Below are 15,094 nucleotides of genomic sequence, written 5' to 3'. Positions count from 1 at the left end.
GGCAAAAAAAAAAATCTAAGAACAACCCAAAAATGTACTTTCATGTTTGAGGTGAAAAAGTTATAAGTGGGGGGACAAGCATAAAAACTAGCGAAATAGACTTCTTGGGGGTCTGCAAGGATGGGTGAGGTGTTTTTGGGATTGCAGGTGCATGTAGCAAGTGTGTTTTTGACATTTTTCAAAAGTTAACTTTAGAAACATTACAATATGCTAGCACCCATTTTCAAGTACCCCAAATTTGACTGGAGTACTTATTTTCACCTAAAAATACTGCTTAATGCCATTCTTCACCACTTATGGAAAGACGCTAATAAGAAGCAATTTAAACTACTTAAGTACCCCAAACACTTTTATTAGGGCTATCAGTACACATCTACATTCATTCCCTATGAGTGCATCTTTTTTTGGGGTAGAGACCGATTTCCCCACTTCTGACAGTACTTTCCGCCTGTTCCATATTCGCCACTTTCCATCTTTGCGTGTTTAGGAATTGAATAGGGTGAAAAGCGGGGACGCGCACGAAAAGTTTTCGCCTCTGAAACAGACGGAGGCGGAAAGTCGGACAGGCGAAACCTTTCCGACTTTCGCCTCTAAATGAATATGGACCTAAGTCTGAATCTATATACGAAGCACAACGGTACACACAGATATACAAGTGTCGCAAATCAAATGAATCAGTGCAATCTTGTGAAGCGATTTTGTGGCAATGCAAGGTGACTAAGGCACATTTTTGGGAGAAAAAGATGCTTGGCCAAGTAGCACGGGACCTGGAGGGCGGAGAAGGGGTGTTTGGCGCGCCTGCAGCAATAGTGTATGCGGAGTGATATGGCACACCTACCTCTTTGATTAAAGACCCGATGTAGAGGGATGTGAGTGGCGTCTGCTCGGCCGGCTTTATCACCAGCGTGTTCCCACAGCACAGAGCTGGCGCCATCTTCCAGATCAGCATCATCAGGGGAAAGTTCCACTGAAACATGACATGTGTAAGACAGTATGAGTATGAGGTGCCATTATAACATGTGCTGTAAGCCTCAGCCTCATCCCCAGCCTTGGTTTACATATGAATACTCACAGGTGTGATGGCCCCGCACACTCCCACCGGCTCATGTACCGTATAGCAGAGGTAACTTTCATCTAAAAGAACACAATATCATGCTATGATAAAAGGAAAACCACACAGGTCAGAGCTGAAGATGAAAGCTTGTGAACACTTGGCAGGAGATGAGAACTGCCGCTATGTTGTCTTTACTGTGTGTGCCAGAAGTGTACTTCTCCCAGGCTCTGCAGTTCAGCCTCACACTGCAAAGGGGAGTGTTTATACCCATCAGGAGTGGAAAGTGGGAGACACTTCCAAAATGTGACCTTTGTTACTAAATGTAACGCGCGACACGACACGTACAACTACTATGACAATGGTTGGTTTTTCTGCGAAGATAAATGCTTGGCAAGAGATGAATCAAAATGCAGCCATTAGGGGTCGGCTCAGTGTTCAAGAGAACTGACTGTAAAGCAGTTACTTTAGTATACGCTCAACTGTATCCCTATAATTACAGTGTTTTTCAGAGTGCACAACACTACTGATATTGATGGCAGTATTCATGAAATTAAATATGGGATAAGGCATATGCAAAACTTCTGAAGAGGACAAATGGGAATCAGATTCTAGCTATCATTTTATAGAATGTACTAGATACATAATAGCTAGAATTTGATTGGTTCCTATGGACATCACCTCCACTTGCTGTATAACAATGTACAATGATTTGTTCTCCAATTGTTTCTAATAAGAATTGTAATAAATCAATAATAGTAACTGGATATACATCAAATTACAGCAGTGACGTTCTGCTGTTCAGGACAACTCTGCATACAGGAATGTTCTTAATTTAAATTTTAAAGAACTATCATTTCCAGATATCCCAGTTTAGTTTGAACAGTGGGCAAAATGCAAAGCCATAAACAATATATGAACTTACCCACTGGGATTGTCTTGCCCTGTATTTTATCAGCCCAACCAGCAAAATAGCGTAGAGTCCGGATACAGCCCTCCAGGTCTACCATATAGGCATGCAAAAATGGTTTGCCAGTGTCCATTGTTTCTAGAGTCTGCAAAAGAATGTTGGTGCAGTGAGAAAGTGCTTCATGAAAGGTCACGACTTACACCACAGGTAAATGTGTGATAAGCAACAGATCTGGGTCTCTTCATCGTTAATGACCTATAGAAGTTGGAATTTTGTGTATATTGATAGTATTATATCTAAGACTTGTAAACATGTCATGATAAGGATTGTAATGTACAGTACATGACAGCATCGTGCAGACTTAAGCCGGGCATAAATTATGCAATTACTGGTCCGATCTGCCGATTATAGGTGGATCTGGACGATAATTGCATAGTGTATGGCTTCAACCGATCAGGAATGATCGGGCAGTCAGGAATGTCCGAATTAAATGATCATTGGTCAGTCGCATCTGGCAGCCTATGTGCTACTCTTAAGAGAGTCAGGCCGGTTACATATAGCGCCCATACTCAGGATGTGACAATCCAGGCCTTTCCCATGGCTTTATAGTACAACATCCTATCCTTTGATAGGACCTAAGCCTGACAGTTACAGCAGATAATGGCCTACCCAGGAAAAACTGGAAGCGTCAGTAAACCAGCGCTAAGTAGGTGATCGCAGGTCTGACCGCCCGACATTTCCCCTGTCTCCTCCTCAAGGGAGGTAAGGGATAATGTCTCCTCCCCACGGGAGGAAAACAGATATCATGTGGCCATACAATGACATATCTCATAGTGTATGGCCACCATGATATCTCATGTTTTTATTTTCAGCTAATTATTTCACTTGTGATTCTGTGAGGAGACCTGGAAAACATGCACTGTTTGGGGTCCTGAGGACTGAGTTTGAGAACCTGTGTACTAGGTGGAAGTGCTATGGACAGAGGAGCCCACCCGGAAGAAGCCCCTCTGACCCCTAAGTGACCATGGAGATATTCTCAGTCCGGGCGCAGCGTTCGCGGCCCCCGTGACTGTTGACGCGCACCATCATGCTTTGGCCGTCACGTGATCGTGCCCGTGTACCTGGACTGCCTTTTCTCTAAGAACGGTCATCACATGATTACTGACGCGGCCAGGGGGTGAGAATACCGATATTACTGCATGTTCTCCCGGTCATGTGACCAATGTTTACAACACATGACCTGGAGGAATATCGGCTCTGTGATCATCCCAAGATAAATTTTCCTCTTGAATTATGTCAACTATTTATAAAATCTATAAAATATGATCAAATAAGAGATGTTAGAGGTCTGCCTTCTATTTATAAATATTTTGATATAGATTTGTATCAATTTTATGATGGAATGGATTACATTGCACAGGTGCGCTGATTAGGAGCCATATAGGTTAGGATATATAAATCCCATCAGTAGTATAGATCATTATCCTTTGATAACGCTATGGGACACACAGAGAAATGCCTCAGAGGTATTTCTGGACTGGATCCTTTTATACTTTGACGGCATCCTATGACAACTGGACCAAGCCCCGGAAATTCTGACCTTTGACTCACTGCGGCCACTTGTCATATACCATCTTCAAGCAAATATTATTTACAAGATCTACCTCTACCTAGGAACTATCACCTTGCAGGATTCTTGCTGCTATAGGAACCCTCTAATTCTGGATTATGGTGGTAAATATACAAGACTGTTTGATGTGTACTTTTGCATAGACTCTGTGTGCCATCAGCCGTATTATTAAATTATTCCAGGAGGCTGCAATAGGAACATGTGCTGCAATCTACACTTTTGCCCTTCATTGGACTATCCCAGATGTTAAGACAAGGGATCCTCTTTTTATCAATTTTAATATGAATTATTGAGTATTGTGAAACCCAATTATTATATACAGTGATTACTGTTTGAATTCTAGTGCTTATTAATTATATGGGTTTTTTTTATATTATAAATATAAAATATAAATATCATATTATATAATCCATTCCATCTTTTAGAAATTAATTTAAATTGTTAGTAGTGCTGTTTATTCCTTTGTGTATACATTTCTTATTTTGAGGTTTGACTACCCTCAATCTTAACAGCTGCTTAGAACAACCACCCAGTGTAGCACCTGAACAGAACCACTTGAGATACTATTATATATTTGTGCAGGACACCTTTATTTATCAAATCTTCTAAAAAAGACCAGTAATGGTGTTGTCCATATCAACCAATTAACTTCTAGCTATCATTTATCTACGTAATACAGCCTATAAAATGATAGGTACAACCTGATTGGCTGATATGGGTAACGCCCCCAACTTGTCCTTTTTACGAGGATTGATACAACTCCTCCTATCTATAATAGGCTCATACAAAAAATGGCTCCTCATTCTGGACCACAACAACATTATCCAAAGCAAATGGAATTCTAGGAAATTATGCAAAAGACATTGGGCTAAGCAACATGCAATAAAAAAAAAATAGTTGTTAAATTATATTTGGCCAATTTAACAAAAAAGATTATTTGTATGTTGTTACAAATGATCTCAATGATGGGAATATGTTATATCCATGTAAATGAAATATATTTTTTGAATTTAGGCTAACTTTCTATCACTTGTCAGAATCCTTAATGAATAAAAAATAAATGAATGTAGATATTTCATATATGGCCTTACAGCCAGGACACGTCTGTCTCGCTCCAGAAGGTCGGCCAGCTTGTGAAGCAGCTTTCCCCTGCCGCTGGCATCCAGCCTTCTCCATGGGGAACCCCTCTGGAATGCAGCTCGTGCCGCTTCCACTGCTTTGTCCACATCTGCCTATTAAACACCAAAGAGCAATTAGTCATCTGAAACACATAAGACTGTATGTAAGTGGATAAAGCAGAAAGTGGAGGTCAATTGGCCGTAAAACTGAGGTAAATTAATTACATATTCTTCAAAATAGTGTTAAACGAGAAGTGGAGGCTTATACAGTAAAGGCAACTTACCTCCATCTTCCGCTCCCGGAACTGCCCCCAATATGTAGGGCTCCCAGCGTTTTTACATTCAAGACCAGGAAACACATGGACTCGAACTTTGCGCAGGCCATAAAAAAACTTAAATGAGGTAAAATCCCACATAATCTAGAAATTCAGATTCATCGTGTGTCCAAATTATGGGTACATTGACTTTGTTCAAGATTCCAGGTGAGTAATAAGAGTTGTGTACGGAGATAACTGAGACTCAAGGGAGTATGAAGTATAAAGCACTGCACAACTTTCATGAACACAACTGCCATTACACCTCCCCAAATGTCTCTTACACTCCCCTCAGACATCCTTACATGCCCCTAAAATCCCCAACTGATCCCCCAACTTGGCATCAGACTTCCTCTCGTGCCCCTTAAATGCTCCACAGACGGCCTTCCCACATTTCCCTACAATGCTTATCTGATCGTGCCATATGGCATCAGACCTCCCCACATTCCTCTACAAGGCACATCTAATACCACTATATGGCATCAGACCACAGGCCCCTTAAATGCTCCTCATATCTCCTACATTCTAAAGATTAATTAAAATCTATTTATTAATACAATAACACAAAACCCACGTAACTGATCCTTAGTAATGGAAAATACATCTTACTGTATGTATGTAGCTGCTGACCGTAAGCACTATGGGCCTCATTCAGAGGCGGTCGGAGGATGCAAGCGGTCGCTCAGAAACTGGGCGGCCACTTGCATCCTGACCGGCCGCCTCTGTTTCGGTCGTTAGTCTGTGGGTTAACACCCACAGCTCTAACGACCGCTCAGGTGATGGTCGCGATGGTCAGAGACCATCGCAACCATCGGGGCTTACGACGAGTCCCTAGGGTAGGGTCTCACTTGTCGTAAGCCCCGGAGAGCTTCTGGCTCTGTCAGTGGGGCCTCCCCCAAACGGTAGGCGTTCCCATGGCTCCCTCGTGCGCATGCACACTGGCAAAACATCGAGGCGGCCGTGCGGTCGTAGACCGTACGGCTGCCTCTGAATAAGGTACTATGTGTAAAGTATTACAGAAGTTTGCTGTTATAATACAGAATTTGGAGCTTTTCAGATATTCATACAGTTAGTACAGTACTTGGATCAATACATTTGTACTATAAGGGAGACACACGGGCGTATGTATTAATAATCGCGGTACTCCAGCGATTATTAACAATCCAACTCTCCGTGAATATTTTAATTTTTACGAAAATATCCCGGCTATATACTACCGTGAACTCGCAGGGACAGCGGTTGCGGTAACCGCTGTCCGCCAGAGTTATATCCCAGGCATTTCTGAGAAGTCTTTCACAGAAGTGAAAGACTTCCCCAGGGGAAGCTGACACTGCGCATCCGCACAGCGTCAGCTTCCGGGACTGGCCGGGGGCTGCAGGGAGAGAGATCGAAAGATCTCTCTCCTGGCCCCCGGAGCGCCCATAGGCAAACATTAGTTTACACCTTCTGAAGATGGTGTAAACTACCGTGGCTATACTCCAAAAACCTTAGCTTTTAGGAATTTAGTACATAGGGATTAGATTGCAGTCCCCATTGATAATAATGGGGACTGCGATCTGAAGTGCTAATTAGCACTTTGCTGGAGATTACTGTATTACTGCATAATTTTATGTAAAAAATGGCTTGAATCATAGGCAGGCGACAGGGGGGGGCAAAAGGGACACCCATACCGGGCCCCATGGATCAGAGGGGCCCCGATGAACAGGAACAGAATAAATGTAGCAGCAGCACCTATAAAAACTTTTTAAACAGCTGCTGCCTGGCTGCGTAACACGCGTAATGATAGGGCCGGCCCTGCCCGGAAGGAGAAACCCTGCTGTTGCCCCAGTCTTCTTGATGAGCCACAGCTGCCGTCTGCTGTTGGTGGGATTCCTGCAGCCGGTGCCTGGTACTGACGACGTTAGGAGACCTCGTGAGCAGGGCTATGAATGGCTGTCACTGCGGTTGCCGGCACACATAGGCAAGAGCCATGCTGCCTGCGGATGAAGGAGGGTGACTCCTGTACCCTAGGGGGAACCCCCGCTGACCCAGAGGATGCGCTCATCATTAGGAGGACCCACTGAAAAGACCCCCAGAATGGAGGACCCCGATGGTGCAGGCAGCTTGTGGGAAACCCCGCTGCAGGAGGACCCAGAGAGAACCCGCCGCTGAAGAGAGCTCCTGCACTATTACACTGTTACGGCAGTCCTGCCGAAGCCCCGCCCACTGGCAAGGGGAGTTACTTATCTATTACCGCTAGGCTGGAATGTAAGGGCGCAAGAACCTGTGCCTCCTCCTTCCGCCTTCCTGACAGTTACTGGATAGGGGAGAGGTAGACAAAGGGGATTTACGTACCGTTCCTGCTGGGCTGGAACAGAAAGGAACAAGAGTCTGAGGGGCCATCTATCATCGGAGGCCGTATGGCCCCCGATGATTAAGTAATGGTCTCACTGCGAGGGATACTTAAGTATCCAACTCGCAGCGGGGGAAACTTGACACCGGAGCAATTCATCACTGCTCCCGTGCGGGGACAGCTGCTCCGAAAAGCAGCTGTCCCCTCGGTTAGTATCGCAGCTACAGAAGTAGCTTTGTTACTTACCTCCTCCCCGATGGCGCGGCTACGCATGCGTGACCCAAGGTCATGCATGCGCAAAGCCGCCGGGGGAGTAGTGAGGAGGCGGCAGAGGGATCCCTGCAGTTTTCGGGGAATTTTATGTATTTTCTTCATATAACGCCATTCTGAGATGGCGTTATATAAAGTTAATATTTTTTGAGTAGTTTAACACTTTTTGCTGTGCTGAATATCAAAAAGTGTTAAAGCACTGTAGAGATCAATGGCTGATCCCTACAGTGTGGTACTCTACGAGATGGGAATTAATGGAGAAGATAATTACGTTATCTTCTCCATTATCCCATTGCTGAATAGACCCCCAAATTCTGCACCCAAATACCGAATGAAGGAAATAATCTGCTGAACTGTTAGGGAAATTATCTCATCATTTAAAGTTTGGCCAAGATATTTTAACATATGCACCAAGCAAGCCTGCCCTCACCTTATCTGCCTCCTGTACATCACAGATCTTCTTGCCATTAGCTGGGTTGTACACTGGGAATGTTCTTCCACTCACTGATTGGTGCCAGTCATTGTTAATGAATATCTGGAAGAACAGACAAGATGGCGAGTTACAGATTATATAGAACTATGCATCATTTCTACTTATCATAATTAACTATATTGATTAACATTTCTTACCGTTAATTTCTATGGATTATCATACCTCCCATTGTTTAGACACGTGAAATGGGACAACATAAGTCCTTCCCTGATCCCATCAAACCCCCAATCTTCCTAAACTCTATCCCATGTCTGGCCAAAACCTCCCACTTTTGGTTGAAACTCTGCCCCTTTTGTGTGTAATCGGGGCACCCCTACCAAAATCCTAAGAGACGGGAGGCATGGATTATGCACTACTAACTATTAATACTTCTTTACAACTTAATCCACTTTTTATTATTACAACACAATGCGGCTGATTTAGAATTAAGAGAAAACTCAGTTACTGAGTATAAAATTTGCACCTTTGAATACAACTTTGTGCTCCAGGGCAGGGGCATGAACGTTACATTTAGATCAGAGTGGAATGACACGTTACATTTAGATCAGAGTGGAATGACTGTGCGCCCAACTATAAAATCCAAAAATAATAATAGAGCTGACCAGAATGCATTTGCAGCCCCTTTGCTGTGCAACCTGGTATGCTGGTAGGAATGCTACACCCAATTAACACTTTTAACAATTAACTAAAATTACAATGCATTTATGAACAATGATCTCTAACTTCATATACGTAACTAAACTTTGCAATATGTGCAGATACCTATCACCTTTACCTGAACAAACAATATCAAAGCCGAAAAGAGCCTGTACTGACAAAGAGCACAGTGATACCTTACACTATCAATTCACTGCCGGGTTCAGACCCACTTACCTTGCAAAAGAGTATGCTACCGGTGACTAACCTGAAAATCATTCTCTGGCAAAATGGCTGCAAAAACGTACTGCAGACTATAGGGTACAATGGCTGAGCTTCACTTATTGTAGCTTGGTAAAGGGACCATTTTAGTACTGTAGCCCCCATAGAAAGCTATGGGGACTGCTTATGCAAATGAAGATTTTAAAGACCATTGCAGATACCTCTGATATAAGCAGCGGTACCCTTATGTTATAGAGCACCAATGCTAAATAATGTTGCAATCCTCCGAAAATAGGTGTTTTCAAAGGATTCACTGCAATTACTACATACATAAATAAGTAAGTAGGCTCCTAAAACAGTATGCAGACTACAAAATCTTTATACAGTAGCTGCACACTGCAACCTGGTGATAGTAATAAATGGGATGTAGCCAAGAAGCCGGCGGTCGAAATGCCGACCGCCAGCTTCCCGACTGTGAAATCCCGGCAGGGGATTAATGATAGGCGTCGAAATCCCGACGCCTATCATTATCCACACACGACATCCCAACGCCCGACATAGCGAGCGAAGGTAAGCCGGGCGTCGTGAGCGGACAACCACGAGTGGGGAGGGGGAGGGTTAGGGGCTCCCGGGGGGGGGGACTTAGGGTTAGGCACCCCCCGGTAGGGGTTAGGGTTAGGCACCCCCCTGGGAGGGTTAGGTTTAGAGTGCGGGGATGAGGGTTGGTAGGTTTAGGCACACCTAAAGGAGGGTTAGGGGGGAGAGGGGAGGGTTAGGTGGTTTACTTACCTCCGTCGGGATCTGCGCTGTTCGGGCTCACGTCCGGCGGTCATTCATACCAATCCCGTGATAAATACATTGCAACCTGTTTGTACTCACACACACTGCAATCTGTCTGTGCTGAATCTTGCACCCTGCAACCTGTCTGTAAGGATACATGCACCCTGCCAAATGTCTATATTGAAACTGACAGTGAAAGTCACACAAGTAATGTAACCTTTCTATACTGACTGTTACACACACTCAAAACTGATTACTCTAGAACTCCTATTTGAAATATCTAATTTTGGATATGGCCTCTGAAAGAAGGCATTACCGGGTTATTAGGGTGAGCAAGTCTAGTGTTCTCTTACTGCTAGGTCAACCCCAACATTACTCCTCTCTGCTTCTAATACCATGGGCGCAAGAGACATCTGCAAACCGTGTTACCCGCTCAGTTCGAAGTGCATGAGAACGGGACAGTCCACCTAAATCGATACTCTCCCGCCGAAATCTGGACAGTTGAGAGGTACATTTTATGTTGTGTCTGTACAATTGGAGATTCATGCATAACTGTCCTCACTATAAGCAGCACACCATTGATAGTTAACAAATATCGATGGCTTACTACCGATTGTCAATGGTTTTGCCATTGATGGCAGAGAGCCAATGGTTTTCCGGCATCGATGGCAAAGTAAACCCCAATGTTTTTATTTCCTGCTCCCGACACGGAGCTTAGCCCCGCCCCCTGTTGGCCCGCTAAGCCCTGCCCCCATTTACCAGCCCAGTTGTGATATCAATGTCCCTGCAGCCAGTGTACGGGTGGTCGGAGGGTTGTCCGTACACACATGCAGATGCACCGATATATCTGCAAGATATATTGGTATTGGCTGTGCTGCAGGGCCGACCTGATATTTCTGTGACCGTCGTTGTTCACAGACATATTGGATGTACACACTCACCGATCCGCTACCGATATACTGTTCATCGTTCAATCAATCAATATATCTACTAATATGTACCCAGCTTTAGAAGCTGATTGGTTGGTACTTTATCTCTATCTCCACTTGATTTTTCCCCAAGGTTTGATTAATCCATCTACAAGACAGCTGTGTCTCTTCATCTCCTTCTGTCCACCTGTCAGTGGAGGAGAGATGGGGGCAAATGACCCTCAGATGCACAGCCATAACTGTTAATTGTACATTTCCCGCATATTCTAAGATAAAAGATGGCTGGTTCCTCAGTAATCCTATAGCCGCACACTGCAAGGTAAAAATTAAAAGAAAAACACCACAGAATATGGACGACCAGAAAAACATCAATATCCATATGCATAGTTCCCTCAGGGCCTGATTCAGAGCCGCTCGTAAGCGGCCGCTCGTTCGTTCCGACCGATGTTCGCACAACTGCGCATGCGTACGGATTTTAATACGCATGCGCGAACCAGTCAGTGCGGCCGAAAATCGTTTGTTCGCTAAATAGCGAATGCCTGCTGTTTTGAGTGACAGGAGGAGGCGTATGTGGGTGGTAACAGGGGAAGGTGCTTGAAAACGGGGAGTGGAGATGAGAACGCAGGCGTGCTTAAAGGTCAAAACGGGCGTTTTATGGGTGTGCATAATTAATACAGGAGCGTCACTGACCACGTCACTTGGTTATTTTATAGTCAGAACTGCTCGCAAGATTGTGGTAGGAAAAACCAACCACAAGAATAGCGAGCAGTTCATACGCTGTTCGATGTACTCGATTAATCTATTAAATAGCGGACATGACGTATGGTGCGAGCGGCCAGGGGGCGTCTTTTTCAAAATTGCGACCGCAAGTTTTGTTCGCTCGTTCAGACATAGAAGAGTGAACAGACCGCAAAGTGTGAACGGTTCATTTGAATAGCCACCCCTTTTTAATGAACGAGCGAGCGCAAATAGCATCCGGCTCTGAATCAGGCCCTCATTCCACAGCCACCCACAATACATTGAAAATGGATATAGTTAAAATATGCATTAACCCATAGACTGCAAACAAGCCATACAGTAGCTATAGTATATACTATACACACACAGAAAGGTGTGCACAATGCCGTCTGACTCTGCTCATGTTCTAATTCCTGGCCCACAGGCTGCAATAAACGATGACAGACTGCAAAACTATAGTAATATTACAAGAACAAAGTGTAATCCAGACTTCCGCTGCTCCCTATTGGGCACAGCGCAGTCTGCATTAGAAGCTATCACTGATGGAGCTACAATTTCCATTATCCTCTTGGGCAGGGCGAGCCTTATAGGAACACAAAAGGAAGAGACAGCTGCTGAGGTACTATGGGCCTGATTCAGACCCGCTCGCAAGCGCTATGCGCTCGCGAGCGGGTCTATGTTTGGCCACTGTGCATGCCGGAGCCGAATCCGACGTGCGCATGTGCGAGACCCGGCTAGCAATGGGCGCTCCGTCGCTCCGGGTCTCGCACCAAAAGGGGGCGGCTGTCGATTTTGATTGACAGCTCGCACCGTTTTGGAGGCGGGCAGGGGGGGGTGGGTGGCCAAATGGAGGCGTTCCCGACGGAACGCCTGCCGTTTGGGGGCGGCCCCACTGACATCATGAGTGATGTCAGTGGTGAGCTTCCGGCTCTATTAAGAGCCAGAAGCTCACTGGGGCTTGCGGGAATGTGATTCTTCGTGGACGGCGCAAGGTTCTGTGTGCGACGCTATGACTGGTTACTCTGACATTGCAACCCTTATGATTTTTAATCATAAGCCCTGACCATCGCGACCATCATCTGGCCGCTCACAATAGCTGTGGGTGGCCACCCACAGCTATGCGTGCGGCCAGGAGGCCGCAGAAAAAAAATAAACAAACGCCCTGATTCAGAGCGAGCGCTCTTTCGGAGCGTCTGGCTCTGAATCAGGGCCTATGTGCATCCTGGATGAGAGAAAAGACAGTGGGGGAGATTTCTCAAGGCTTGGAGAGGGAAAAAGTACCAAACAATCCTATCCATACTGTCACTTTACAGCCTGTGTTTGAAAAATTACAGGAGCTGATTGGTTGGTACTTTATCTCTTCACCACTTTATCTCACTCTAAGCTTTGACAGATCTCCCCCATTGCCTGATACTGAGGATCTTATTCAGAGTTGGTCGTTGCGGCCGCACGGTCGTACGCCACTGATGTTCGCTAAACTGCGCATGCGTAAAGTTCGCAATGCGCGTGCGCAAAATAGCTGCTACGATCAGAAATTTCTCTCTCCAGCCAGGTCGGTAGTTTGAGTGACAGAATGAGGCGTTTGTGGGTGGTAACAGGGGAAGGTGCTTGAAAACGGGGGACTGGAGATCCGAACGCAGGCGTGCCTAATTATGCGAACGGCGTTTTATGGGAGTGCATAATTAACAAAGTAGTGTCATGGCACACGGGACATGGGTGGTTTGTACACTGACCTGATCGTAGTGCTTAAGAGAGGGTATGGTCAACCTTAAGCTCTACGACCAGTTCCGATGGTTACCGATGGTCTCGATTAATCCTTATATGGCCGGAGATGACGTGTAATGCGTACGAGAAGGGGGCGTATTTTTTGTCTTACGGCCGCATCCTCCCCTTGGTCGGCCAGCTAACGATCCGATCTTAAGGACGCAACTTGCGAGTGCATCATTTGCATATCCGGCCCCTTTTCCCTTACGACCGTGCGGCCGCAACGACCGACTCTGAATGAGGTCCTGAGTGCTGAAACAGGGCCTGATTCAGAGCCGTTCGCTATTTGCGGTCGTTCGTTCAAAAACAAGGGGTGGCTATTCAAATGATCCGTTCGCAAATTGCAGTCTGTTCACACCTCTAAGTCTGAACGAGCGAGCAATACGCTCGTTTATTTGTTAAAAACGCCCCCTGGCCGCTCGCACCATACGTCATGTCCGCTATTTATTAGATTAATCGAGTACATCGACCAGCGTATGAACTGCTCGCTATTCTTGTGGTTGGTTTTTGCTACCACAATCTTGCGAGCAGTTCTGGCTATAAAATAACCCAGTGACGTGGTCAATGACGCTGCTGTATTAATTATGCACACCCATAAAACGCCCGTTTTGACCTTTAAGCACGCCTGCGTTCGGATTTCCACTCCCCGTTTTCAAGCACCTTCCCCTGTTACCACCCACATACGCCTCATTCTGTCACTCAAAATAGCAGGCATTCGCTATATTGCGAGCACATGAATTTCGGCCGCACTGACTGGTTCGCGCATGCGTATAACGATCCGTACGCATGCGCAGATGTGCGAACATCGCTCGGAACGAGCGTACTGCCGCTAGCGAGAGGCTCTGAATGAGGGCCACAGTCTAGAGAGGGCAAGAGCATGAGCTCATCAAGAGTAATTAGGCACCGCTCCAGCCCAGGTACAGCATAGTGAGAGGCAAAGAAAGAACCAACATACCACTTCAAATGATCCTATTTGTAGAGATTTAACCTTCTTGTAAATCACCTTCTGGGCCACTTGTATCTACAGTATACAGTCATGACATTAATCCATACTTGCCAACTTTGGTGTTCGAGTATGTGGGACATTGCGTACACCAAAGGGGGCGGAGCATCAGAAAAAGGGGCAAAGCAATAGTGAAAGGGGGCAGAGTCTCGTGGGACCCCCGGTTGCGTCACTGTGGGGACGTGCCCAGCACTCTCCAAGATGCTGGACTGCTCCCAGGCTCCCCCTACACTGTGAATACATGCGGCATCTATTCTACCGCAGCTTACCCGCAGCAGAGTGTGTTCCCCACAAATTCCCGCTCACAGTGGGACACTGGGACAGTTCCAGAAAACCTGACAACATTCTGACTATGGGCCGTATTCAACTAGCGGCGAAAAGTCAGAATCTACGAAAAAGTATCGCGGATTGCGACTTTTCACCTGTTGGAAAAGTATCGCCGTATTCAATTGCATCCGCTTTTCGCGTTCGCAAAAATGCAATGCAATGTAATAGGCAAAAAAGATTCACCTCTGAATAGGTGTGGAAACGAAGTGCAAAATCGCTATTTTGTGGTGCAAAGGTGGGGAAACCACTCAGCTCCCTTCGAAAAGCCACCCAAAGGATAACTGCATCAAAAAAAACTAAAAAAATATGAGGAACACCCCAAAAAAGCACTTTGAAAATGGGGGCGAAAAAGTGCCAAGTGGAGGTACAAACGTAAAAAGTAGCGAAATAGACTTTTGAGGGGTCTGCAAGTATGGGTGATGTGTTTTTTAATTGCAGATGCCTGCTACTGGCGCGGTTTTTTACGTTTTTTAAAACTTTACTTTAGCGACTTTAAACCATGATTGCACCCTTTTTCAAGTACCTCAAATTTAACAGGACTACTTATTTTATTTTTTTTAATCTTAGAATTTTTATT

At 45.4% G+C, this 15,094-nt stretch overlaps 1 protein-coding gene across 1 annotated transcript in view; it reads right to left on the bottom strand.

Annotated features, from left to right (window-relative positions):
* ALDH1A3 (aldehyde dehydrogenase 1 family member A3) overlaps positions 1–15,094 on the bottom strand; it is a 41,965-nt gene that overhangs the window by 13,682 nt on the left and 13,189 nt on the right. Inside the window, exons 2-6 of the mRNA XM_088452867.1 lie at positions 8,056–8,160; positions 4,683–4,823; positions 1,977–2,106; positions 1,073–1,134; positions 839–967 (exon numbers count right to left, since the gene is read on the bottom strand). Of these exons, the coding sequence (XP_088308993.1) occupies positions 839–967; positions 1,073–1,134; positions 1,977–2,106; positions 4,683–4,823; positions 8,056–8,160 (567 nt within the window). The remainder of the gene's footprint in view (positions 1–838; positions 968–1,072; positions 1,135–1,976; positions 2,107–4,682; positions 4,824–8,055; positions 8,161–15,094) is intronic.

Source organism: Taudactylus pleione, unplaced genomic scaffold (genome assembly GCF_031769625.1).
Source record: "Taudactylus pleione unplaced genomic scaffold, aTauple2 ptg000556l, whole genome shotgun sequence".
NCBI classification, from domain to species: domain Eukaryota; kingdom Metazoa; phylum Chordata; class Amphibia; order Anura; family Myobatrachidae; genus Taudactylus; species Taudactylus pleione.
The sequence above is the reverse complement of the archived record's forward strand: the minus strand, read 5'-3'. Positions and strand labels throughout refer to the sequence as shown.